This window comes from Pristiophorus japonicus, chromosome 11, assembly GCF_044704955.1.
Source record: "Pristiophorus japonicus isolate sPriJap1 chromosome 11, sPriJap1.hap1, whole genome shotgun sequence".
In the NCBI taxonomy this organism is placed as follows: Eukaryota; Metazoa; Chordata; class Chondrichthyes; family Pristiophoridae; genus Pristiophorus; species Pristiophorus japonicus.
In genome coordinates this window covers 63,001,857-63,028,916 of record NC_091987.1, presented here as the reverse complement: position 1 = coordinate 63,028,916, position 27,060 = coordinate 63,001,857, and the positions used below count along the sequence as shown (strand labels likewise).

The 27,060-nt window shown below is 45.0% G+C and overlaps 1 protein-coding gene across 2 annotated transcripts in view; it reads right to left on the bottom strand.

The window, feature by feature from the left end:
- The window catches only part of kdm6a (lysine (K)-specific demethylase 6A), a 424,338-nt gene that overhangs the window by 113,167 nt on the left and 284,111 nt on the right, over positions 1 to 27,060 (bottom strand). For both annotated transcript variants that reach the window (XM_070893443.1, XM_070893444.1), the window contains 2 exons: positions 16,154 to 16,188; positions 9,888 to 9,981 (listed from right to left, as the gene is read on the bottom strand). In XM_070893443.1, coding sequence (XP_070749544.1) covers positions 9,888 to 9,981; positions 16,154 to 16,188 — 129 coding nt within the window. The remainder of the gene's footprint in view (positions 1 to 9,887; positions 9,982 to 16,153; positions 16,189 to 27,060) is intronic.

Sequence of the window (27,060 nt, the reverse complement as noted above, 5' to 3'; positions counted from 1 at the left end):
GCGAGAGAGACCGTGGGCGAGAGGGCGAGAGAGAGAGAAGAGAAGAGAAGAGAGGAGAGGAGAGGAAGGGAAGAGGAGAGGAGGGAAGGGAAGAGGAGAGGAGAGGAGGGAAGGGAAGGGAAGAGAAGAGAAGAGAAGAGAAAAGAGAAGAGAAAAGAGAAGAGAAAAGAGAAGAGAAAAGAGAAGAGAAAAGAGAAGAGAAAAGAGAAGAGAAAAGAGAAAAGAGAGACCGGGCGCAAGAGAGAGAGAGAGAGAGAGAGAGAGAGAGCGAGCGAGCGAGCGACCGGGGGGCGGGGCGAGAGAGAGAGAGAGAGAGAGAGGGCGGTGGCGCGAGAGAGAGAGAGAGAGAGAGAGAGAGAGAGAGAGAGGGGGAAGAGAGAGAGAGAGAGAGAGAGAGAGAGACCAGGGGTGAGAGAGACCGAGGAGGACGGGGGTGAGAGAGAGCGGCGAAACGGAGAGGCAGGCAGGGGGTGAGGGGGGCAGACCAGAGAGAGAGGCGGAGCCGGGGGGGGGGGGGGGAAAAGAGAGGGAAGAGAGACACACGGGACTTCCGGAGGGGCGAGAAAACGGAGAGGCGGGGGAGAACAGAGCATGGTTGGGGGACTGAAACGGGGAGAGGCGCGGAGGGGGTGGAAAACACGGGACTTCTGGAGAGGCGGGGGGAACTTCCGGAGCGGAGAGAGAGCGCGAGAGAGAGGCGGGAAGGGGGGACGGAGAGAGAGAGAGCGTGAGAGAGGCGGGAAGGGGGGACGGAGAGAGAGAGGCGGGAAGGGGGGACGGAGAGAGAGAGAGGCGGGAAGGGGGGACGGAGAGAGAGAGCGCGAGAGAGAGAGGCGGGAAGGGGAGCGGCGAGCGAGCGAGAGGCGGGAAGGGGAGCGGCGAGCGAGCGAGAGGCGGGAAGGGGAGCGGCGAGCGAGCGAGAGGCGGGAAGGGGAGCGGCGAGCGAGCGAGAGGCGGGAAGGGGAGCGGCGAGCGAGCGAGAGGCGGGAAGGGGAACGGCGAGCGAGCGAGAGGCGGGAAGGGGAACGGCGAGCGAGCGAGAGGCGGGAAGGGGAGCGGCGAGCGAGCGAGAGGCGGGAAGGGGAGCGGCGAGCGAGCGAGAGGCGGGAAGGGGAGCGGCGAGCGAGCGAGAGGCGGGAAGGGGAACGGCGAGCGAGCGAGAGGCGGGAAGGGGAACGGCGAGCGAGCGAGAGGCGGGAAGGGGAACGGCGAGCGAGCGAGAGGCGGGAAGGGGAACGGCGAGCGAGCGAGAGGCGGGAAGGGGAACGGCGAGCGAGGGAGAGGCGGGAAGGGGAACGGAGAGCGAGCGAGAGGCGGGAAGGGGAACGGAGAGCGAGCGAGAGGCGGGAAGGGGAACGGAGAGCGAGCGAGAGGCGGGAAGGGGAACGGCGAGCGAGCGAGAGGCGGGAAGGGGAACGGCGAGCGAGCGAGAGGCGGGAAGGGGAACGGCGAGCGAGCGAGAGGCGGGAAGGGGAACGGAGAGCGAGCGAGAGGCGGGAAGGGGAACGGAGAGCGAGCGAGAGGCGGGAAGGGGAACGGAGAGCGAGCGAGAGGCGGGAAGGGGAACGGAGAGCGAGCGAGAGGCGGGAAGGGGAACGGAGAGCGAGCGAGAGGCGGGAAGGGGAACGGAGAGCGAGCGAGAGGCGGGAAGGGGAACGGAGAGCGAGCGAGAGGCGGGAAGGGGAACGGAGAGCGAGCGAGAGGCGGGAAGGGGAACGGAGAGCGAGCGAGAGGCGGGAAGGGGAACGGAGAGCGAGCGAGAGGCGGGAAGGGGAACGGAGAGCGAGCGAGAGGCGGGAAGGGGAACGGAGAGCGAGCGAGAGGCGGGAAGGGGAACGGAGAGCGAGCGAGAGGCGGGAAGGGGAACGGAGAGCGAGCGAGAGGCGGGAAGGGGAACGGAGAGCGAGCGAGAGGCGGGAAGGGGAACGGAGAGCGAGCGAGAGGCGGGAAGGGGAACGGAGAGCGAGCGAGAGGCGGGAAGGGGAACGGCGAGCGAGCGAGAGGCGGGAAGGGGAACGGCGAGCGAGCGAGAGGCGGGAAGGGGAACGGCGAGCGAGCGAGAGGCGGGAAGGGGAACGGAGAGAGAGCGAGAGGCGGGAAGGGGAACGGAGAGCGAGCGAGAGGCGGGATGGGGAACGGAGAGCGAGCGAGAGGCGGGAAGGGGAACGGAGAGCGAGCGAGAGGCGGGAAGGGGAACGGAGTGCGTGGGGGGGGAGCAGAGAGAGCTAGATGGAGAGTGAGAGAGGGCATGGAGAGGCTTGGGATAACGGAGAGAGAGGCGGAGGATGGAGAGGCGAGGGAATGGAGGGTGGGGTGAGACAAAAGGAGAGAAGGGGGACGGACGTATAGAGTCCAGATGCGTGTAGTCCGTTCCTGGGGACTGAGCAGCAGCTGCACTTTGGAACAACACAGATGGAGGCGCAGCACGTATACAATGGCCGCCGGAAGAAGGCTGAAGCAAACAAGTTTTTGGCCCCCGGTGAAACAAAAATTCAGAAAATTATTTAAAGCCGGGAAAAAATATGGAAAAGTGATGTTGAATGTCCCAAGGTAAGTTCCAATTAAGCTTTATTGTCCCCTTTATGAAAGATTCTATCATAATTTAAATCTTATGAGAGAGTGTGAAAGGTTCGTGTCCCCTGTTTGTACCTCAATTCTTTTATATCCCAGTCATTTCCGACAAGTAATTTATTAAAGAGAGTTTGTACATGACAGACTAAAAGCTTAATTAATTCTACTGTAAACAAACTTCTAGATTGGGCATGTAAATTACAAATTAATTTCAATATTGATAAGTGTGAGGTGGTGCATTTTGGTAGGAGGAATAAGGAGGCTACCCACTACTTGGAAAATAAGAATCTAAATGGAGTAGAAGTGCAAAGGGATCTCGGCATATAGGTTCACAAATCATTAAAAGTAGCAACGCAGGTTAAAAAAAGCCATAAAAGTGCAAATAAAGCACTGGGGTTCATTTCTAAAGGAATAGAATTCAAAAGCAGAGAAACTATGTTAAACTTGTATAGAACCTTGTTTGATTGTCTCAAGACTTGAGACGGGGTGGGGTGGCAATATGGCATTACTGTATATATGCTTTTAAGTGTTTGCTGTTGCAAATTTTGGCGCTCCTCCAAATCTGGCCCCTTGCGCATCCCCAATTTTAATCGCTCTACCACTGGCGGCAGTGCCTTCAGCTGCCAAGGTCCTAAGCTCTGGAATTCCCTCATAAACCCCGGTGTCTCGCCTCCCTTAAGACGGTCCTTATAGCCTAATAATATCTTCATGTGGCTCAGTGTCAAATTCTGATTGATAACGTCCTGTGAAGAATCTAGGGACATTTCACTAGTTAAAGGTACTATATAAACTGAGGTTATTGTTGTACATGGATGAAAGTCTCACTGAACCTCTCTCAAAAGAACAGCGAAGTAAGGTTATTCACTGTCATCAGGTTATTCTAATAAGCCATGAGTAAGTGGCGGAGCACGCTCGACGGCTCTTATGGCCTACTCCTGTTCCTAATATGTTCAATGATGTGTTGAATGACATCTTAAGCGGTAGATTTTTCTGAAATTATCGCAGTACTCGTGTTGTCGGCAGACTCATCTGGGGCTCTAAGTGCTTTCTACTCACCATCTTTATCAATTGGCTAATCTGTGGGATATTGTGGTTGTTGCTCCCAAATAAAAGGCTAGAAATTGCGTAGCACCACGTTTGGGGCGATAACTTTTGCGGGAGCGCAAAAATTTCGCCGGCCACTACGCAAGCAAAACCGACGTGAACTTCCGGTTTAGTGCTCCAGGAAGGAAGCTGAGCGCTAAATCAAGCGCTACCACTACCCTTGGAGCACTAAACCAAGCAACAGGGGCGATAGCACCAGAGCGCTGCACAATGTCCAATGCAGTATTACCGGAATCAGAGGCTCCTTCCGTCTCTTAACAGGAAGGGCCATTGCTGCAGGCTCTGCAAGAAATTGAATCTCCCTGCTCGCCGACGGCACCTATGATTCACGACGATCAGCCCCAAGCACTCTAACAGATTGCAGGGCTGATTAATCACAGCAGAACATTTTTTATTAAATTACCCCCAAAAAAAAATTTCCCCTACCTCACCGACAATCCATTTAACTAGCGCTCCCCAAGCAGCCAGCCGACCTTACAATGCCTCCTGCAGATGCCGGTGCTGACAGCAACTTGTATATATATAGTGCCTTTAATGTCATGAAACGTCCCAAGGCACTTCACAGGAGTATTTTAAGATTAAAAATTTGACACCGTACCGCATAAGGAGAAATTAGCGCAGGTGGACCAAAAGCTTGGTCAAAGCGGTATGCTTTAAGGAGGTAGAGAGGCGAAGAGGTTTAGGCAGGGAGTTCTAGAGCTTGGAGCCTAGGCAATAAAAGGCACAACCACCAATGGTTGAGCATTTATAATCAGGGCTGCTCAAAAGGGCAGAATTAGAGGAGTGCAGATATCTCGGGGGGGGGGGGGGGGGTCGCTTGTGTGGCTGGAGGAGATTACAGAGACAGGGAGGGGAGAGGCCATGGAGGGATTTGAAAATAAGAATGAGAATTTTGAAATCCAGGTGTTGTTTAACTGGAAGCCAATGTAGGTCAGCGTGCACAGGGGTAATAGATGAGCGGGACTTGGTGCGAGTTAGGACACGAGCAGCTGAGTTTTGGATCACCTCCAATTTACGTAGGGTAGAATGTGGGAGGCCAGCCAAGAGTGCATTGGAATAGTCAAGTCTAGAGGTAACAAAGGTATGGATGAGGGCTTCATCAGCAGATGAGCTGAGGCAAGGGCGAAGATGGGCAATGTTATGGAGGTGGAAATAGGCGGTCTTAGTTATTCTGCGGATATGTGGTCGAAAGCTCATTTCAGGGTCAAATATGACACCAAGGCTGCGAACAGTCTGGTTCAGCCTCAGACAGAAGTTGGGGAGAGGGAGGGAGTCAGTGGCTAGGGAACGGAGTTTGTGGCGGGGACCGAAAAGAATGACTTTCGTCTTCCCAATATTCAACTGGAGAAAATTTCTGCTCATCCAGAACTGGATGTCGGACAAGCATTCTGTCAATTTAGAGACCATGGAAGGGTCGAGAGAAGTGATGGTGAGGTGGAGCTGGGTGTAATCAGTGTACATATGGAAACTGACGCTGTTTTTTCGGATGATGTCGCCAAGGGGCAAAATGTAGATAAGAAATAGGAAGAGGCTGGGGACACCAGAGGTAACGCTGTGATGCTGCAGGGAGCGGATGCGAAGTTCGCATCTGGGGTGGTACCAGCGCACTGTGCACCGGTGATGGCACGATCCCCAGGGCGCAGGAGATCGTAGCGTTAGAGTTTGCCGCCGCTGCTAACATGCAAGGCAAGTTCGCAGGCATTGGTACTCTTGCCACACCCGGCTGCAGAGCTGGTAGCGTCCTGTTAATGCCCCCTGGGGGCGTTAACAGGAGGCGGAAAGGAGGCCAATTTCTCCCCCATTCTGGCATTGCATGTCTCAAGAGGAGACCTTGTGGTATTGATGCAAGATAGAGAGGCATCTCTTCCAATTGGTGATGAACATCAGTACCTGGAGATCCTGAATGGCAACTTCAGCATGAACACAGCCCTTCAGGACCACCTGGGTGAAAGGTTATTTGGTCTTGCTTGTTTATACCCATTGTAGAATAATTTTTTTTTTTACAATGAAGTGTACACAACTGAATCATTGTTTATTTTCTTTACAGATGCTGAGTGACCAGCTGAGTATTTCTAGCATTGCTTTAATTTCAAATCAAACTTGGTGCATATTGCATATCCAAATAGTTTGCCTTTATTTTTCAGAACACTAAGACATACAAAGGAAGTGCTTCCTCTAGCCACATGACCAAGCTGTGACGTAGATTTCTGGTGGTTGCAGGGATGATGGGCTTTGGCTTAATTAATCAGTGAGCAAATACTGGGGGGGGGGGGGGGGGCAAAGAGAGAGTAAGGCTCACACGGGCATGTCTCCCTTTGCAAAACAGACCTGGATTCAAGAGTTGATGAATAAACATGGAATTGGACTTGAACACATAGAGCATCAAGGTGGCTGGCACACCACCAGCTGCCCCATGTAGGTCCTTCCCCCATGCTGAAGACAAATGTCTGCTATTTAATTGATTATGATGGGCTGGAAGGTGTGACTGGAGGCTAGCAAAAAGAATAAATGCTCATTTTCCAGGGTTCGGTATCTACCAGTACATGGTTGCAGCTGCTGCAGAAGCTCCTCACCAGGGTCTCAACTCCATATCTTCCAATTGGCTAATGCCCAGCTATTGATAAACCTTCTGAAGGTGGGGGGAAGAGAAAGAGGCAGGCAAGCACGGTCTCTCTGGGATTAAAGTGGCTCCATTTGCCCCGTCTGATGATCGAAGTTTGAAACCAAGTCAATCCTCTGTGGCAGTCAGATACCTGAACTAGGGAGATCTCCAGTTTTCCAAGACGCATAATAATTGACGATAGACTGGCTCATTGAAACCTGAATGGTTCGGCCTCTCATTCAGGCCGAGGTTCTTCCCATTTGGTTCAGCCCATCATTCAGGTCAAACCAGGAGCATTCACTCCCTCTACCACCGGCGCATCGTGATGCACTGCAGTAACTTGCCAAGGTTTCTTCGACAGCACCCCCAAACCTGCAATTTGGAGGTGATGGCACATGGGAACACCATCACCTCTTGGTTCCGCTCCAAATCGCACACCATCCTGAAATAGAAATATATCGGCATTCCTTCATTGTTACTGGGTCAAAATCCTGGAACTGCCTCCCCAACAGCATTGTGGGAGCGCCTTTACCACAAGGACTGCAGCGGTTCAAGGTGGCAGCTTGTCAAGGGCAATTAGGGACGGGCAATAAATGCTAGCATTGCCAGCGACACCCACATCCCAGGAATGAATTTTTTTTTAAATCAGACCGAGACTCTCCCCACATCACTGCCCTAAGGGGTAGGCGGATCCTAACTGGACAAGCAGTGGACAGCTTAGTAGTTTCTCTGTACTGGTAAGCTGTTCTATTCTTTCTGGTTAAACCTTCTGATTATCCCTACATACATTTCGAGTCTTTAAGACTTTCGTCTTTTCAGGTATTGATGGAGGTACATTTGTTACAATTCCCACACTGCTTCTTTTGTCCTGCTCTATTTGTGGGGGGAGGGAAGAGGGTCATCTTCCAGCTTGCCCAAAATTGCCCTTCCACCCTCAAATTGGAAGATTATCCCTCTTCCAGCCTCATATTGCAAACAAATATTCTTTGTGCTAAAATTTGGGAATTTATAGTTGCCACTATTTTTGTAAGATTTGGTTCTCAATGAATATTAAACGTTTTTATATATTAAAAAAGAGAAGAGAAAGGCTGAAAACAAAATTTTCCATTTAGTTGATGTGCAATTCCAGGAACAAAACCCCTATGTGATGGTACAAGAATACGGTAAAAAAAATTCTTACGGCAATTTTACCCATGGGGAAAGGGGAGGAAATGAAATGACTGCAGATGCATTTCAGCATCTAGCTTTCGGATTTCCTTTCTTTTTGAATTTGAATTAAATTAGAAGGCTACTTCTACAGGGGATTAAAAAAAAGAGGTAAATATTTACCAGTCAACATTATATTGGCATGAAAACCAAACAATGGCCATTTCAGTATAACCCGAGATGTAAATCATACCAATACAATATCACCAATAGGAAACCAGTAATGAAAATGTACCACGTGTTTTGGCTTTCAATTGATATAACCTTACAAATCCTAAAAGTCTTTGAATATTAAACTTTTACATCATAATGCACACTGTGATGCAGTCACTTTGAGCAGACAATGAAGAAATCTGTCTATCTAGAACTTTAAATCTTGTTGCAGCTATGGAGTGCATGGAAAGCAATTGCATGGCATGTATGCTACATGGAAAATGCGCACCTTACTGCGAGGATCTGATTCAAGATTACAGTTTTTCAGAAAAGCTAAATTGACCTTAGATAATTTGTAAGGTAAAAAGCCTATTAAGACAAGATGCAAAACTATTTAATTTTAAATGAGCAGAACTGAATTCTTACAAGGAAGAATATCAGTATGAAGATTTTGTACATTTGCAGTTGGTTGTGCAAAGGCTTAGCCTGATTAAAGGCATCACTAACATAAACAACCCATGTTGTGAACTAGGCTTTAAAGCACAGTGGATAGGGAACAGAGGCAACAACCAGACATAAAATGTTTCCCAAGTTCCTTTGGAAGATTCAATAAGAAGCCAGCATTTTTAGCACCTGTGGTTAGAAGTCAACAATGGAATTGCCATAGCAACATGGCAGGGACAGTCAGCAAAACAGCTCCAAAAGCAATGTGAATAGATTTATGACAGGACACCACTCTGGTGTGATTAGTTCCCAGCTAATGGAAACTGTAATCAATCCACAACTTGTGCCCAAAGAATTAAGCATGTCTGGTGACACTTTTAAATAAAGTTACATTAGAATTTACTTTGTTTGAGGAGATTTTAAGGCACATGCCAATGTGAATAGCAGTAATTAGGTTAAATTATAAGTGAAAATTATTTGTCTACTAATACTGTCGCTAAAGGAAGTTGAATATTTAACATACTTCATTTAAGACCAACATTAGTGAAGCTATATCCAGAATTGTTTATTTTTCACAGTGTGATTTTCAGGTTTCCTGCTATATAATGGCACAGAAGGTCAAAACATAATTTAGACTGGGTGAAGCCTTGAACAGCATACTTCAAAACTAAACCAAATGTTCCCAGTATATGGTCCTGGAACAAATGTTGGTGTCAACACCTCACGATACATCTTACAAAAAGGTAACCATATCCTTGATGTTCATGAGAAGTTCAAGAAATGGATGTGTAGAATAGACATTTTAATACTTGTGTGCACAGCCTGCATCTTCATTTCCATAACTGAAAAACTTAGTTTTAAAATTTCATACCAGTTATTGACCATCTACATAGCAACTTTCAGTACATTTGTAATATTAAACGTCAAAGTTAGAAAACTTATACAGAATCTTAAAATGAACTAATAATTCCAACATTTGGATGCAATAATGCTATGTCCTCCAAGGTATAAATCAGCAATAGAAGATTATTGAAAAAATGATTAGAAGATTATTATTGCAGAAAAGCAAAGGACTTCCGATATACATATACACAATCTTTTCAGAGGATAAAAGGTTACAAACTATGGAGTTTAGATTCCAAAATGTTTTAATTTTTTAAATAAAGCATAAAGTTAATTATATTCATTAAAAACTATTTAGAGTGAAGGAAAGTTTAACTGCCTGAAAAGTAAACATTTTATTTGGTTCCTCCTAAACTATATGTAACTGGTATGTGTAGCTTAGCTAGATCAGGTTGTAAATCACTTCATTGTAATTTAAGGCTGTGGAACAGGACAGATATAATCATATAGAGGCCCAGGGAAAGGGTTACAAAATGGTTCTAATGGCATAGATCTCCCAGAAGAGACAAATACATATTACTGCACACAACACTGCATTCATTTTGACTGATGCTACTTCATAATTCACACCTTTAACCCCTTAAATGGAAATTTTAAGAACATCTCTGAGAAAATCAGCCTCGTGAATGTAATGAGTCTAACTACTGGCAGGACAATAAATAAAAATCTCAAATGTTAGTAACTAAAATTAGATCCTTAAAATACAAGTTCTATTGCAGCAATTCATATGCAAAATATCTTAAATGTAATTCAGATTAGTTTAATTTACAACTGGAGTGAAAAACACATTATTGTCACATGCAACCCTTTGAGAGTTTCAACACATTCTTCATACTTAGAACATAACAGAAATTGAATTTGCAATTACAAAAGGGTTTTGAAAACAAGTGCTTGAAACACTTACCTAGCTGCTGCAATATATTTGCTTTCACTTGTGCAGAAAGATTCTCTGTTTGCAAAAGTTGTTCATAGGCTTCCTTTGCAGCACGGTACTTTCTCTGCAGTTGGTGGTGGGGGGGGGGGGGGGGGGGGGGGAGAAAGAGAGAAAAACTGTCTAAAGCAAATTTCAATTGAAACAACCCTAAAGCTCTTGGCAACTAACACTTTTACTGCTTTCGTTCATGGGGCTGGAACCACGCTTAAACTGGAGTGAAAGATGCTTTCTGAACACTGCTGTCACAAAGAGACCAAGGAAATGACAACATCAATTGCACAGACCAGAAAGCCAGGTTCCACAGAAAACATGGAATAAGGGGGAGGAGACTCTTCTGGCCAAAACAGGATTTCACAACATATTTAGGGCCCATCATTGTATTCTGCATGTAGCCCAAGATGGAGCATGAGCCAATAGTTAACAGATAACTTAAAAGATGAAAGGGAGAGATTAGTACAGTTCAGGCCCAAGTAAAATGAGTTTAAAACAATTATGCTTTCCTTCGGATTATTTAATTGAAAATTTTGAACAGAAATGTTTCAAATAGAACCAAACAATATAGTACAAATCCAGAAAATAGTCAAAATTAGGAGAGCCACTGCAACTTAATGGCACTAGTGCTGGCCCACTAATATGCTGTGCAATAGAGTGATAGAACACAGGGACTGCAGGCCGTTTGCTACAATGAGACACAATTTAGGACCTCAAATGGTGGTGCCAGACAGAAGGTACATTCTTCTAAATAAGACCATAAGAAGTAGGAGCAGGAGTAGGCCATATGGCCCCTCGAGCCTACTCCACCATTCAATAAGATCATGGCTGATCCGATCATGGACTCAGCTCCACTTCCCTGCCCGCTCCCTATAACCCCTTATCGTTTAAGAAACTGAACTAAAGGAAGAATGAGGGTAAAATGATAGCTCAGCAGTACAATGTTTGCAGTCCCAATTTTAATATGAAACAGTTAGTCAGTCATAAACACCAGATGAACATTTCCTAAAAAAAGGGCTAATCCACAAGTAGACACACTTCAAATTACATGAAAATCATGGAGTTTGTTAAAGAAAAATACATCACTGTCGTGAATAATTTCTATATACTAAACTGAAGTAGTATCTATACTGAAAACCTGTTGGATAAGAATTTAGAATAAAAGTTTAAACAAAGTAAAAATTTGTAATTACAGTATCACATTAAGAACATAAGAAATAGGAGCAGTAGAAAGCCCTACGGCCCATCGAGCCTGCTCTGCTATTCAGTAAGATCATGGCTGATCATCAAACTCAACTCCACTTACCCGCCCGATCTCTATATCCATTGATTCCCCTAGACTCCAAAAATCTATCTATCTCAGCCTTGAATATATTCAGAGACACTGCATCCACTGCCCTCTGGGGCAGAGAATTCCAAAGATTCAAACCTTCAGAGTAAAGAAATTCCTTTTCATCTCTGTGTTAAATGGCCTTCCCCTTATTCTGAGACTGTTTTAAATATGGATGAGAAATTCCTGCCTTGTTTTCAATACCAATTATAATATCTGCATTTATCTCTAATATGCAGAACTGACTAATATTTAGTAAACAGCTTTGAAATTTCAGTTATGAATAGTTTTGTAGGCACTATAACAGAAAAACAGTTCAGCATAACCGCTGCTTAGAAAGCTTCAATACAGCAGCCAAATATACATTTTAAGAAACAATAGCCATCTCATTTATAATTGCTCAACTAATTTTTTTATTCCCCTTTGTTCTACTTTCCCATCCCAGAACCTCATCTTGCCAAATACATGCAGTATTCTGCAACTGAGGTGGCAGATGGCTAATGTTGCTTCTGATGTACCAGAAGGAAGCACGCAAGAGTATCAGCCACAAAATTCAGTTGCCCTTTGGATTTCTGCCAATGGAGTGGAAGATAGGTATTATCATCTCACTCTATATAGGAAAATTCCCATGCACGGAGTGCGTCAGTTCTAAACCAATAATTCTTCTTTCTGTTCCTGGAAAAGTCTTTTTATACATCCTACTGAGCCCTGAGCAACCAAGATTCATTGATGGCCGATCTGCAATGGATGCCATATTTGCTCTCCATCTATTGTCTGGGATTCGTCATGAATTCAACCGCTCTGTAGCAGTTGCATACATAGATCTCAAGGTAGCCTTTGATTCTATCGACAAAAATGCCCTATGGAAGACTCTACAAAGCATCAGTGTTCCTGACATCCTCCTGAAATTAATTCATGATCCATATAATGATCCAGGCGTACGAGTTCAACTGGGGAACTACAGGTCTGAGAGGTTCGACACCAGATTTGGAGTAACCTTGTTCTGTTGTTGCAATGGGCTGGATCCTCGACTTCATCTCTACAAATATCCGACCTGGACTAAGCAAATGTCGCCCTCCTTGGTCAGGGGGATACAGTATAAAAGCAGAGAAGTCCTGCTACAACTGTACAGGGTATTGGTGAGGCCACACCTGGAGTACTGCATACAGTTTTGGTCTCCGTATTTAAGGAAGGATATACTTGCATTGGAGGCTGTTCAGAGAAGGTTCACTAGGTTGATTCCGGAGATGAGGGGGTTGACTTTTGAGGATAGGTTGAGTAGGTTGAGCCGATAGACACTGGAGTTCAGAAGAATGAGAGGTGATCTTATTGAAACATATAAGATAATGAGGGGGCTCGACAAGGTGAATGGAGAGAGGATATTTCCACTCAAAGGGGAAACTAAAACTAGGGGACATAGTCTCCGAATAAGGGGTCACCCATTTAAAACTGAGATGAGGAGAAATTTCTTCTCTCAGAGGGTTGTAAATCTATGGAATTCTCTGCCCCAGAGAGCTGTGGAGGCTGGGTCATTGAATATATTTAAGGCGGAGATAGACAGATTTTTGAGCGATAAGGAAGTAAAGGGTTATGGGGTGCAGGCAGGGAAGTGGAGCTGAGTCCATGGGGGGGGGGGGGGGGGGGGGGGGAAGAGAGAGAGAGAGAGAGAGAGAGAGAGAGAGAGAGAGAGAGAGAGCGCGGGGGGGGCTGGTTATGAGGGGTGGGTCAGCGGCTGGGGAAAGAGAGACAGAAGCCAAGGGGATGGGGGAGAGAGAGAGAGAGAGAGAGAGAGAGAGAGAGAGAGAGAGAGAGAGAGAGCGAGCGCGAGATAGAGAGAGGCAGGATTTGGGGGGGGGGGGGGGGAAAAAGAGAGATGACACAGAGAGAGAGAGAGCGGGGCATGCACTTGGACTGGAGATCACATTCTTCCAATCCCCGATAAGGGACATCATTGGAGTGGATGATATCCAGAAGTCGCAACACTGTCACTATTCACTTCATACCCAATAAACCTGTTAACAATCCGTACACAATGCCTGCCCCATCTATGGTGGGGTTTGGGTGGGTGGGGGCAACAAGATGTACTTGCGCTGGGATAAGGCACTTCGGCTGAGGGAGGCATGTACTTGGACTGGGGTAAGGCACATCGGCTGGGGAAGGCATGCACTTGGATTGGGGTTAGGCATTTCGGCTGGCCCTTGCAGTCTTCTGGGGAGCTCTGTCCTCTGTCGCTTCAGGAAGTCAAAGTGGATCGAGTTACAATTTGCAAAGTCAGTGAGACCTTGGGATGGGCGGTTCCAGTTACACATTCCTGTGAAACTTCAGGGTGTGGCTTATCCTCCAAGGGGACCAATCATAGACAAAAGGTTGAGGATGTTGGCCATTTTTGCAATACAAATAAGCACATCCATAATTATATTGCACTCTTATTTATTTTGTAGATAAGAAAATGTATTCAAACTCTTTGAATTTAGAAATACATTTGATCTAGGTGTCCTTATACACGAGTCTCTGAAAGTTAACATGCAGGTACAGCAAGCAATTAAGAAAACAAATGGTATGTTGGCCTTTATTACAAGAGGGTTTGAGTATAAGAGTAAAGACATCTTACTGCAATTATATAGGGCCCTGGTGAGACCGCACCTGGAATGATGGCCTGGAAATTCCGGTCGGAGGCTTCCCGCGGGCAATATTTTCAGGACTGTTTTAACAGTAGTCAATTCTTATTTTTAATACAAGCCCCAATTAACCAGAAAGTGCTTTATCCTTGGAATTACATTTCCCATTACTATTCTTGTGCAGATACACTATTTTATCGGATACACCTAACAATATAAAATCCATAGGCATCAAACATGTTCAATGAAGATTATTTTTCACATTTCTATTCCTTCCTGTTCCATTCAAAAATATAGATGTTAACGCTCTTGGAAAAATAAATACATTTCTGGAAGTGTTTATATTGTCCCAACAGCTGTTTGGGGTGGGCATGCAAAGACTGCAACAAACTTGAGAATATTTTCTTTCCTGTCGCGCGTGGTCCTGTAAATAACTTAAGCTACGACAGCCTCCAACATTTTAAATTAATTACAAATCTGAATAAAACAGAATACATCAATAACTAAAACTGGCAATTCCAAGAGAGAAAAATGTGAACTAATTCTTAGAAAACAGGTAAATTAGTTTTAATCAATCATTACTTTGTTTCTATTGGAAACTTTAGTCTTTCAGTGATTAGATTATCAAAGGAAGAGTGCTAGTCAGCACTCATTTCCAGACTTTATTGCCTAATGCACCACCATTACCCACTCAGAGCTAGACAGTATAATGAGAAAGATATGCAAATACAATAAGTTGCTCTGTCTGTTACAATGATGGCCCCTCTACTTTTCCCCATGGGTGCTAGTAAATGTTGTTTCCTGATAAAAATGGAGTTTCAATCAACACAAACACAGCACTAAAGTGAATTTGATTACAAATTACAATTAGGCATCCATTTGAAAGCTGAACAGAAAATTAAATACCAGTAATAAATCTTTATTACTAGAACAATATTACTTTGTGGCAAATACTAATCTTGCTAACAACTTTAGCATTATGTGGTCATTTTCATGCTATCATTAAGAGGGAAAAGTCACTCTGAAAGAGAGAACTTTAAGACGCCTGCTTTTTGTTATACATCAATATAAACTATGCCAGCTGACCACTTTGATAATCAGTTACACCAGTTATTCAAATATTCAGACATGGTAGACCTTAAACATGTTACCATTTCCTAATTAAAATTTAAAAATACCTTGCACAATTCAACAAGGTAAAACAAATTCCAGCTAGCTGCTAAAGACTTCAAACAGATTTATTTCTCTCTTTGCTCAGTTACAGCAATGCCAGCTGCCTTGCAAAGAACTGGATCTCAGAAACTACACCAAAATATGTACACACTATACTGTCACATCATTCCATTGGCAAAGAAATGTCTTCTCAGGCACTGAATTATAGTTCATAGATTAGCGTTTGCTTAATTAAAGATTTGGAAAAAAGCAACATTTTGCTAACTACAAGAATAGCTCCAGTAAGAGGATTCCACTATATCAACGCAGCACACCCTGTGTATTTGAAGACATTGAAGTATTAATTATCAGTTGCATAAACATGTAAATTAAGTTTGGATCTGGGCCCATGCAGATGTACCATGAACCTGATTAACATATAGAATTTTTAATTAAAACCATTTGGATGAACTTTAATTTATATAGCTTTGTACATGATGCGCTGAAATTTCTCAGACAGGATAGAGATAGGATAAAGTGCTAAATAAATGCAAGTCTCTTCTTTTGGTAAATCTATACAAAAATCGGTGAAGAGACTGAATAGTAATGATCCCTAGACACTCAAAACTATAGAGAGCAGCGTGAATTTACCTGTGGCCCTGTACATTGGCAACTGTCAAGCCACCTTTCTCTCTCTCCACAATCTGTTCTCCCGCATCTGAACCTCGCTCTTCCCATCATACCTTTTTTCCATTAATTGGTTTCACGAACTCATCCTCCCTACCTAGTCTCGCTCACTCACCCACCCTCCCCATTCTCAGCCAGCTTCCCTACAGCTTGACTCAGCAGTCCCCTAAAATCCCATACACCCTCGCTCGCCCGCCCTCCCCGCGAAACCTTGCTCACTCTCCCCCGCGCCACCTCGCTCACTCGTCCTCCCCGCTCGCCCGCCTCCCTCGTATCGCTCGCTCGCCCTGCACCTCCCCGCTTGCCAGTCTCACTCACTCATGCTCTTACCCTCCCTAAACAATCTCACTTATATACACTCAGCCTCCCCACACATCCTCACTACGGTGACAGAATTCACCCTGAATATAATTGAAAAGGCCATTAAAGAGAGACAGTTTGATATGAGGATCGCTTACCTGGATTTCATACAAGTGAGCCACATGGAACTGAACTGCAACAAAAAAAAACAACAATTTTAGTAGTGGACACCATAAAAAAAAATTTCAAAAATCAAATTGTATATATAAAATATATTTTGGATTATAGTAATTGTACAATACGTTAAGTTGACATGAATATCAAATCAAGATTATCCAGAAATGTGGCAATGGCCACAAAAATCTCTTCCATGGAAAGAATTTCTGGAGAAGACTGAAACTCATTCAAGCACCAATGATAATATGTCAGCATAGAAACATCCTTGTAAATAATTGAGATTTCCAAATATACTATGGATTTCCCATGGTATTGCTCAGATAGTCAGAGAATATACTAACTACTCTGCAATATAATGTTATCCAATCACCATAAATAAGTGACACTCAAGTGAAATAATGATTTTGTTTCTAAGTATTATGCGACTGTAAGTAGCATGTTCAGGTCCAAATTACATTTACATTTTTGAAGAAATTGTAAATCCGTGATTTTGAATATTCTTGTATATTTGTTTAGCTACATGCCAAATTTAAGTTTTAGTTATGTACATGAAAAATTCACAATCCACAGAAAATGTTAAGGAAGATGTTGCGTGTATACAAGTGGGTGGGGGTGGGTATATTTTGCTAGTGTTGGAAGGGCTTTGTGGGAGTAATGGGAGAAGGGAAATGGACAGTGGGAAAGGAGTCATTGGGTGTCAGAGTAATGGGATGTGTGTAAGTGATTGGAGTGGGAGTGTTGGGGCACTACGTTGGTGGCAGAGTAATCTTCGGAGTGTGGGAACACTGATGGAGGCAGGGTTTTGGGTTTGCTGTGATGGTAATCAAGATGGGTGTTAACAGGTGTTAGAGTGCCTTTGGAAAAAGCAATGCTGCCACAACATAGATAGATACTGTTCTTTGCAGCCACGACCGGAGATTCTGAAGGTTGTGTTGCTTGCCACGGTTAAAGACATCTCCTCGCGGCTGGAGAAGAACTTCGGTGTGGGAACGGGAGGATCCAGTTATCATGGTTCACATAGGAACCAACGGCATATGTAGAACTAGGCATGAGGTTTTGCTGAGAGAGTTTGAGTCCAAATTAAAAAGCAGGACCTCAAAAGGTAATACTCTCTGGATTGTTACCTGAGCCATGCACCAAATGGCATAGGAATAAGCAGATTAGAAGGGTAAATGCGTGGCTCAGAGTGGTGAGAGGGGCGAGGGGCAGGGATTTTGCTGCATGGGGTACTGGCACCATTACTGGGGAAAGAGGGAGCTGTTCTCTTGGGATGGGCTCCACTTGAACTGAGCTGGAACCAGTGTCCTGGCAAATTGAATAACTAGGGCAGTAGACAGGGCTTTAAATTAATGAAAGGGGGTTGGGAGGATTCAGGAAAGAGTCAATTAAAAAGCAGCAATAGAAATGTCAAGGCTCGAGAGCAGAGCAGAGTTTTGGGTAAAAATAAGCAGAGTGGGTCAGGAAGGGACAGAGAGAGTAACAAAGATAATAGGGCATCAGAGACTAAGGTGACATCAGGGAAAAATAGAAAAAAAGTGAAAACTAAAGGCACTATATCTGAATGTGCGAAGCATTCACAACAAAATAGATGAATTAATAGCACATAGAAATTAATAGGTTTGATCTAATAGCCATTATGGAGACGTGGTGTGCAAAGTCAAAGCACATGGTATTGGGGGTAACGAACCAACGTGGATAGAGAACTGGTTGGCAGACAGGAAGCAGAGAATCGGGACAAATGGGTCCTTTTCAGAATGGCAGGCAGTGACTAGTGGACTGCCACAGGGCTCAGTGCTGGGACCCCAGCTCTTTACAATATACATTAACGATTTAGATGACGGAATTGAGTGTAATATCTCCAAGTTTGCAGATGACACTTAACTGGGTGGCGGTGTGAGCTGCGAGGAGGACGCCAAGAGGCTGCAGGGTGACTTGGACAGGTTAGGTGAGTGGGCAAATGCATGGCAGATGAAGTATAATGTGGATAAATGTGAAGTTATCCATTTTGGGGGCAAAAACATGAAGGCAGAATATTATCTGAATGGCGGCAGATTAGGAAAAGGGGAGGTGCAACGAGACCTGGATGTCATGGTTCATCAGTCATTGAAAGTTGGCATGCAGGTACAGCAGGCGGTGACGAAGGCAAATGGTATGTTGGCCTTCATAGCGAGGGGATTTGAGTACAGGAGTAGGGAGGTCTTACTGCAGTTGTACAGGGCCTTGGTGAGGCCTCACCTGGAATATTGTGTTCAGTTTTGGTCTCCTAATCTGAGGAAGGACGTTCTTGCTATTGAGGGAGTGCAACGAAGGTTCACCAGACTGATTCCAGGAGTGGCTGGACTGACATATGAGGAGAGACTGGATCAACTGGGCCTTTATTCACTGGAGTTTAGAAGGATGAGAGGGGATCTCATAGAAACATATAAGATTCTGACAGGATGGGACAGGTTAGATGCGGGAAGAATGTTCCCGATGTTGGGGAAGTCCAGAACCAGGGGACATAGTCTTAGGATAAGGGGTAGGCCATTTAGGACTGAGATGAGGAGAAGCTTCTTCAGAGTTGCTAACCTGTGGAATTCCCTGCCGCAGAGAGTTGTTGATGCCAGTTCATTGGATATATTTAAGAGGGAGTTAGATATGGCCCTTACGACTAAAGAGATCAAGGGGTATGGAGAAAAAACAGGAAAGGTGTACTGAGGGAATGATCAGCCATGATCTTATTGAATGGCGATGCAGGCTCGAAGGGCCGAATGGCCGACTTCTCCACCTACTTTCTATGTTTCTATGTGGTTGCAAAGTGACCAAGGTTGGGAACTAAATATTACAGGATATTTAACTTTTAGAAGAGATAGGCAAAATTAAAAAGGAGGGGTAGCCCTGATAAAAGATGGGATAAAGACAGTCGTGAGAAAGGATCTTAGCGCCAAAAATCAAATTGAATCAGTTTGGGTGGCGCTAAGAAACAGCAAGTGGCAGAAAACATTGGTGGGAGTTGTTTATAGGCCCCCAAACTGTAGGGCACAGTATAAATCAGAAAATTAGAGGTGCACGTAACAGGGGTAATACAGTAATCAGGGGGGACATTAATCTACATATAGACTGGGCAAAACAAATAGTCAGTAATAGTGTGGCAGACTAATTCACGGAATGTATACAAGATAGTTTTCTACATCAGATTGTTGAGCAACCAGCGAGGGAACAGGCTATTTTTGATCTAGTACTGTGAAATGAGAAAGGGTTAATTAATAATCTTGCAGTAAAGGGGCTTTTAGGGAAGAGTGACCATAATATAATAGAATTTTATATTAAGTTTGAAAGTAAATGAGTTAAATCCAAAACTAGGGTCTTAAATCTAAACAAAGCAAACTACATAGGTATGAGGGACGAGTTGGCCAAGGTAGATTGTGAAACTACATTAAAAGGTATGACGGTAGACAAGCAATGACGAGCATTTAAAGAATTAATACATAATTTACAACAAATATACATTCCTTTAAGAAAAGTGATCCAACCGTAGCTAACAAGAGTAGTTAAAGATAGTATTAGATCAAAGGAAGAGGCTTAAATGTCCCATGGTATTGTTACAGCCCAGAGTGTTAACTGGTTACAAAATCATCACGGCCAAGCCTGATCCATCAGATGTTCATATGCAAGCATGCCTTCCAGTAAGGGTGAATGGATATGATCAAGAGCAGAAATCCTAGCTGATTTCCTCTCTCCCACTCCCAGCCACTAATTGCCTAGCCGAGAGAAGTTAAAGTCAATTGTACTGTCCCTTTGAGACCTGCTATTCATCACAGACTAGAGGAAATCAACGTGGTCTCGGCCTGCAAGACCATCAACAGGCCGGTGCCATTGGAGGGAGCAGCGTGCGGCGGTCTGGCCCGGAAATCAGCGCGATCCTGGCCAGCAAAACCATCAGCAGGCCGGGGCCATTACAGGGAGCAGCATGCGGCAACATGCCACTGCAGGGAGCAGCGCGTGCTGCTGCATGAGGGCGACGGCTGCAAAGCCAGGTCGCTGATTGCAGTGCGGGCAGGCGCAGCAGGAGGGGCGGAAGAGCGGCAAGAGTTTGTAGAGGGAAGTGACTGGTGCCCAGGAGAGGCGTGAGTTTGGGGCCCAGAAAAGGCGAGGGCCCAGGGGCAGCACAGGCCAGCCACACTGCGATGTGTGCCGCTAGGTCCGTGCAGCAGAGCTGGTCTCCAGTCATCTTGGGCAATCCTTGCCACTGGACCAAGACCTAGCTCTCTCAAGCCTGCGCGATGGCTGATGTGCAACGGCCATGATACATTAAAAAAAAATCCACACACAGACATCTTCCACCCTTCAAGATGTAGTTCAGGATCTGGAGTACTCGGTCCTTCATTAACACACTTGTGAACTCATCCCTTTTTGGCGTGGAAGCAAGTCATCTTCGCTTTGAGGGACTGCCCATGATGATGATGATAATGTTGCCAAAAAAAATACGCCTGAGGATTGGGAGGATTTTAGAATTCATAGAAACATAGAAAATAGGTGCAGGAGTAGACCATTCGGCCCTTCGAGCCTGCACCGCCATTCAATGAGTTCATGGCTGAACATGCAACTTCAGTACCCCATTCCTGCTTTCTCGCCTTACCCCTTGATCCCCCGAATAGTAAGGACTACATCTAACTCCTTTTTGGATATATTTAGTGAATTGGCCTCAACAACTTTCTGTGGTAGAGAATTCCACAGGTTCACCACTCTCTGGGTGAAGAAGTTTCTCCTCATCTCGGTCCTAAATGGCTTACCCCTTATCCTTAGACTGTGACCCCTGGTCCTGGACTTCCCCAACATTGGGAACATTCTTCCTGCATCTAACCTGTCTAAACCCGTCAGAATTTTAAACGTTTCTATGAGATCCCCTCTCATTCTTCTGAACTCCAGTGAATACAAGCCCAGCTGATCCAGTCTTTCTTGATATGTCAGTCCCGCCATCCCGGGAATCAGTCTGGTGAACCTTCGCTGCACTCCCTCAATAGCAAGAATGTCCTTCCTCAAGTTAGGAGACCAAAACTGTACACAATACTCCAGGTGTGGCCTCACCAAGGCCCTGTACAACTGTAGTAACACATTCCTGCCCCTGTACTCAAATCCCCTCGCAATGAAGGCCATTATGCCATTTGCTTTCTTAACCACCTGCTGTACCTGCATGCCAACCTTCAATGACTGATGTACCATGACACCCAGGTCTCGTTGCACCTCCCCTTTTCCGAATCTGTCACCATTCAGATAATAGTCTGTCTCTCATAATCTCACATTTATCCACATTATACTTCATCTGCCATGCATTTGCCCACTTACCTAACCTATCCAAGTCACACTGCAGCCTCATAGCATCCTCCTCGCAGCTCACACTGCCACCCAACTTAGTGTCATCCGCAAATTTGGAGATACTACATTTAATCCCCTCGTCTAAATCATTAATGTACAATGTAAACAGCTGGGGCCCCAGCACAGAACCTTGCGGTACCCCACTAGTCAAGTCCTGCCATTCTGAAAAGTACCCATTTACTCCGACTCTTTGCTTCCTGTCTGCCAACCAGTTCTCAATCCATGTCAGCACACTACCCCCAATCCCATGTGCTTTAACTTTGCACATTAATCTCTTGTGTGGGACCTTGTCGAAAGCTTTCTGAAAGTCCAAATACACCACATCAACTTGTTCTCCCTTGTCCACTCTACTGGAAACATCCTCAAAAAATTCCAGAAGATTTGTCAAGCATGATTTCCCTTTCACAAATCCATGCTGACTTGGACCTATCATGTCACCTCTTTCCAAATGCGCTGCTATGACATCCTTAATAATTGATTCCATCATTTTACCCACTACCGATGTCAGGCTGACCGGTCTATAATTCCCCGTTTTCTCTCTCCCTCCTTTTTTAAAAAGTGGGGTTAAATTGGCTGCCCTCCACTCCAAAGGGACTGATCCAGAGTCTATAGAATGTTGGAAAATGACTGTCAATGCATCCGCTATTTCCAAGGCCACCTCCTTAAGTACTCTGGGATGCAGTCCATCAGGCCCTGGGGATTTATCGGCCTTCAATCCCATCAATTTCCCCAACACAATTTCCCGACTAATAAGGACTTCCCTCAGTTCCTCCTTACTAAACCCTCGGACCCCTTTTATATCCGGAAGGTTGTTTGTGTCCTCCTTAGTGAATACCGAACCAAAGTACTTGTTCAATTGGTCTGCCATTTCTTTGTTCCCAGTTATGACTTCCCCGGATTCTGACTGCAGGGGACCAACGTTTGTCTTTACTAACCTTTTTCTCTTTACATATCTATCGAAGCTTTTGCAATCCGTCTTAATGTTCCCTGCAAGCTTCCTCTCGTACTCTATTTTCCCTGCCCTAATCAAACCCTTTGACCTCCTCTGCTGAGTTCTAAATTTCTCCCAGTCCCTGGGTTCTCTGCTATTTCTGGCCAATTTGTATGCCACTTCCTTGGCTTTAATACTATCCCTGATTTCCCCAGATAGCCACGTTTGAGCCACCTTCCCTTTTTTATTTTTACGCCAGACAGGGATGTACATTTTTTGTAGTTCATCCATGCGGTCTCTAAATGTCTGCCATTGCCCATCCACTGTCAACCCCTTAAGTATCATTCGCCAATCTATCCTAGCCAATTCACGCCTCATACCTTCAAAGTTACCCTTCTTTAAGTTCTGGACCATGGTCTCTGAATTAACTGTTTCCTTCTCCATCCTAATGTCGAATGCCACCATATTATGGTCACTCCTCCCCAAGGGGCCTCGCACAACGAGATTGCTAATTAATCCTCTCTCATTACACAACACCCAGTCTAGGATGGCCTCCCCCCCCCCCCGCCCGAGTAGGTTCCTCGACATATTGGTCTAGAAAACCATTCTTTATGCACTCTAGGAAATCCTCCTCCACCGTATTGTTTCCAGTTTGGTTAGCCCAATCTATATGCATATTAAAGTCACCCATGATAACTGCTGCACCTTTATTGCATGCACCCCTAATTTCCTGTTTGATGCCCTCCCCAACATCACTACTACTGTTTGGAGGTCTGTACACAACTCCCACTAGCGTGTTCTGCCCTTTGGTATTCCGTAGCTCCACCCATATCGATTCCACATCATCCAAGCTAATGTCTTTCCTTACAATTGCATTAATTTCCTCCTTAACCAGCAACGCCACCCCGCCTCCTTTTCCTTTCTGTCTATCTGTCCTAAATGTTGAATACCCTTGGATGTTGAGTTCCCAGCCTTGGTCACCCTGGAGCCATGTCTCCGTGATGTCAACCACATCGTATCCGTTAACTGCTATCTGCACAGTTAATTCGTCCACCTTATTCCGAATACTCCTCGCATTGAGGCACAGAGCCTTCAGGCTTGCCTTTTTAATACACTTTGACGCTTTAGAATCTTGCTGCAAAGTGGCCCTTTTTGTTTTTTGCCTTGGGTTTCTCTGCCCTCCCCTTTTACTCATCTCCTTTCTGACTTTTGCTTGTGTCTCCATTTTGCTTCCCTCGGTCTCCCTGCATTGGTTCCCATCCCTCTGCCATATTAGTTTAACTCCTCCTCAACAGCATTAGCAAACACTCCCCCTAGGACATTGGTTCCGGTCCTGCCTCATAGAAACATAGAAAATAGGTGCAGGAGCAGGCCATTCAGCCCTTCTAGCCTGCACCGCCATTCAATGAGTTCATGGCTGAACATGCAACTTCAGTACCCCCTTCCTGCTTTCTCGCCATACCCCTTGATCCCCCGAGTAGTAAGAACTTCATCTAACTCCCTTTTGAATATATTTAGTGAATTGGCCTCAACAACTTTCTGTGGTAGAGAATTCCACAGGTTCACCACTCTCTGGGTGAAGAAGTTTCTCCTCATCTCGGTCCTAAATGGCTTACACCTTATCCTTAGACTGTGACCCCTGGTTCTGGACTTCCCCAACATTGGGAACATTCTTCCTGCATCCAACCTGTCCAAACCCGTCAGAATTTTAAACGTTTCTATGAGATCCCCTCTCACTCTTCTGAACTCCAGTAAATACAAGCCCAGTTAATCCAGTCTTTCTTGATAGGTCAGTCCCACCATCCCGGGAATCAGTCTGGTGAATCTTCGCTGCACTCCCTCAATAGCAAGAATGTCCTTCCTCAAGTTAGGAGACCAAAACTGTACACAATACTCCAGGTGTGGCCTCACCAAGGCCCTGTACAACTGTAGCAACACCTCCCTGCCCCTGTACTCACATCCCCTCGCTATGAAGGCCAACATGCCATTTGCTTTCTTAACCGTTTGTTGTACCTGCATGACAACCTTCAGTGACTGATGTACCATGACACTCAGGTCTCGTTGCACCTCCCCTTTTCCTAATCTGTCACCATTCAGATAAACTGTCCGGTTTGTACTGGTCCCACCTCCCCCAGAACCAGTTCCAATGCCCCAGGAATTTGAATCCCTCCCTGCTGCACCACTGCTCAAGCCACGTATTCATCTGAGCTATCCTGCGATTCCTACTCTGACTAGCACGTGGCACTGGTAGCAATCCCGAGATTACTACTTTGGAGGTCCTACTTTTTAAATTTAGCTCCTAGCTCCTTAAATTCATCTCTTAGGACCTCATCCCGTTTTCTACCTATATCGTTGGTACCAATGTGCCCCACGACAACTGGCTGTTCATCCTCCCTTTTCAGAATGTCCTGCACCCGCTCCAAGACATCCTTGACCCTTGCACCAGGGAGGCAACATACCATCCTGGAGTCTCGGTTGCGGCCGCAAAGGAAGGCCGAGAAATTGATAAAGAAAGGGAAAATACAATGAGAGTAAACTAGTGAGAGACATAAAACCAGACTGTAAAAGCTTCTATTGGTAAGTAAAAAAGAAAAGATTAGCGAAAGTAAATGTGGGTCCCTTACAGGCGGAGACAGGAGAAATTATAATGGGGAGTAAGGAAATAGCAGAGAAATTAAACAAATACTGTCTTCACGGAAGAAAATGCAAAAAAAACTCCTGGAAATAGTGGAGAACCAAAGGAATGAGGAACTGAAAGAAATTAGTAAAAAAAAAAATAGTACTGGAGAAATGAAAGGTTTGATAGGAGATAAATCCCCTGAACCTGATGGCCTACATTCTAAGGGTTTGAAAGAGGTGGCTGTAGAGATAGTGGATGCATTGGTTGTTATCTTCCAAAATTCCATCGATTCTAGAATGGTTCCCACAGAGTGGAAGGTAGCAAATGAACCCCACTATTTAAGAAAGGAGGGAGAGAGAAAACAGTTAACTACAGAGCAGTTGGCCTGACATCAATAGAAGGGAAAATGCTAGTATCTAGTATTCTTTTTCTTAGGCGCTCCCTTGCATCGAGGATGACTTGCTTCCACACCAAAAAGGGATGAGTTTACAGGTGTTTCGATGAAGGACCTGATATTCCAGGTCACGAACTACATCTTGAAGGGTGGAAGATGCTTGAGCGTGGATTTTTTTTTTTTTTTTTAAAACGTGTGGTGGCCGTTGTACACCAGCCACCACACGGGCTTGACAGAGCTAGGTCTTGGTCCAGTGGCAAGGATTAACCAATGCAACTGGAGACCAGTTCTGCTGCACGGACCTAGTGGGCACACATATCGCAGTGTGGGCTGGCCCGTATTAAGGACGTGGTAACAGGGCACTTAGAAAAGAATAATAGGATTGGGCAGAGTCAACACTGATTTATGACTGTGTTGCAGACTTTTGAGATTGTAACTAGCAGAATAGATAAATAAGGAATGTGGATGTGGTGTATTTGGATTTTCAGAAGGCATTCGATAAGGTGCCACACAAGAAATTATTAAGCAAAATTGGGGCTCATGGGATTGGGGATAATATACTAGCATCGATTGAGGACTGGTTAACAAACAGAAAACAGTGAGTAGGAATAAATGGGTCATTTTCGGGTTGGCAGGCTGTAACTAGTGGGGTACCGCAAGGATTGGTGCATGGGCCCCAGCTATTCACAATCTATATCAATAATTTGGATGAAAGGACCAAATGTAATACATCCAAGTTTGCTGATGATACAAAGCTAAGTGGGATTGCAAGTTGTGAGGAGGATGCAAAGAGGCTTCAAGGGGATATAGACAGGATAAATGAATGGGCAAGAACATGGCAAATGGAATATATTGTGGAGAAATGAGAAGTTATCCACTTTGGTAGGAAACATAGAAAAGCAGAGTATTTTTAAATGGCGAGAGCCTGGGAAATGTTCGTGTTCAGAGGGATCTGGTTGTCCTTGTACACGAATCACTGAAGGTTAACATGCAGGTACAGCAAGCAATTAAGAAAGCAAATGGTATGTTGGCCTTTCTTACAAGAGAATTTGAGTATAAAAGAGTAAAGATGTCTTTCTGCAATTATATAGGGCCCTGGTGAGACCACATTTAAAGTATTGTGCACAGTTTTGGTCTCCTTACCAAAGGAGATTTGCCATAGAAGGAGTGCAATGAAGTTTCACCTGACTGATTCCTGGGATAGGGGGATTGTCCCATGAGGAGAGATTGAGTAGACTAGGCCTATATAGAAGAATGAGAGGTGATCTCATCGAAACATACAAAATTGTTAGAGCTTGACAGGGTAGTTGCAGGGAGAATGTTTCCTCTGGCTGGGGAATCTCAAACCAGGGGTCACAGAATAAAGGGTTCGGACTGAGAAGAGGAGAAGAGGTGAATTTTTGAAATTCTCTACCCCAGAAGGCTGTGGAAGCTCAATCATTGAGTATATTCAAGACAGAGACCGAGAGATTTTTTGGATATTAAGGGAATCAATGGATATGGGGTTAGTGCAGGAAAGTGGAGTTGAGGTAGATCAGCCATGATCTTATTGAATGGCAGAGCTGGCTCGAGGGGTTAAATGGCCTAC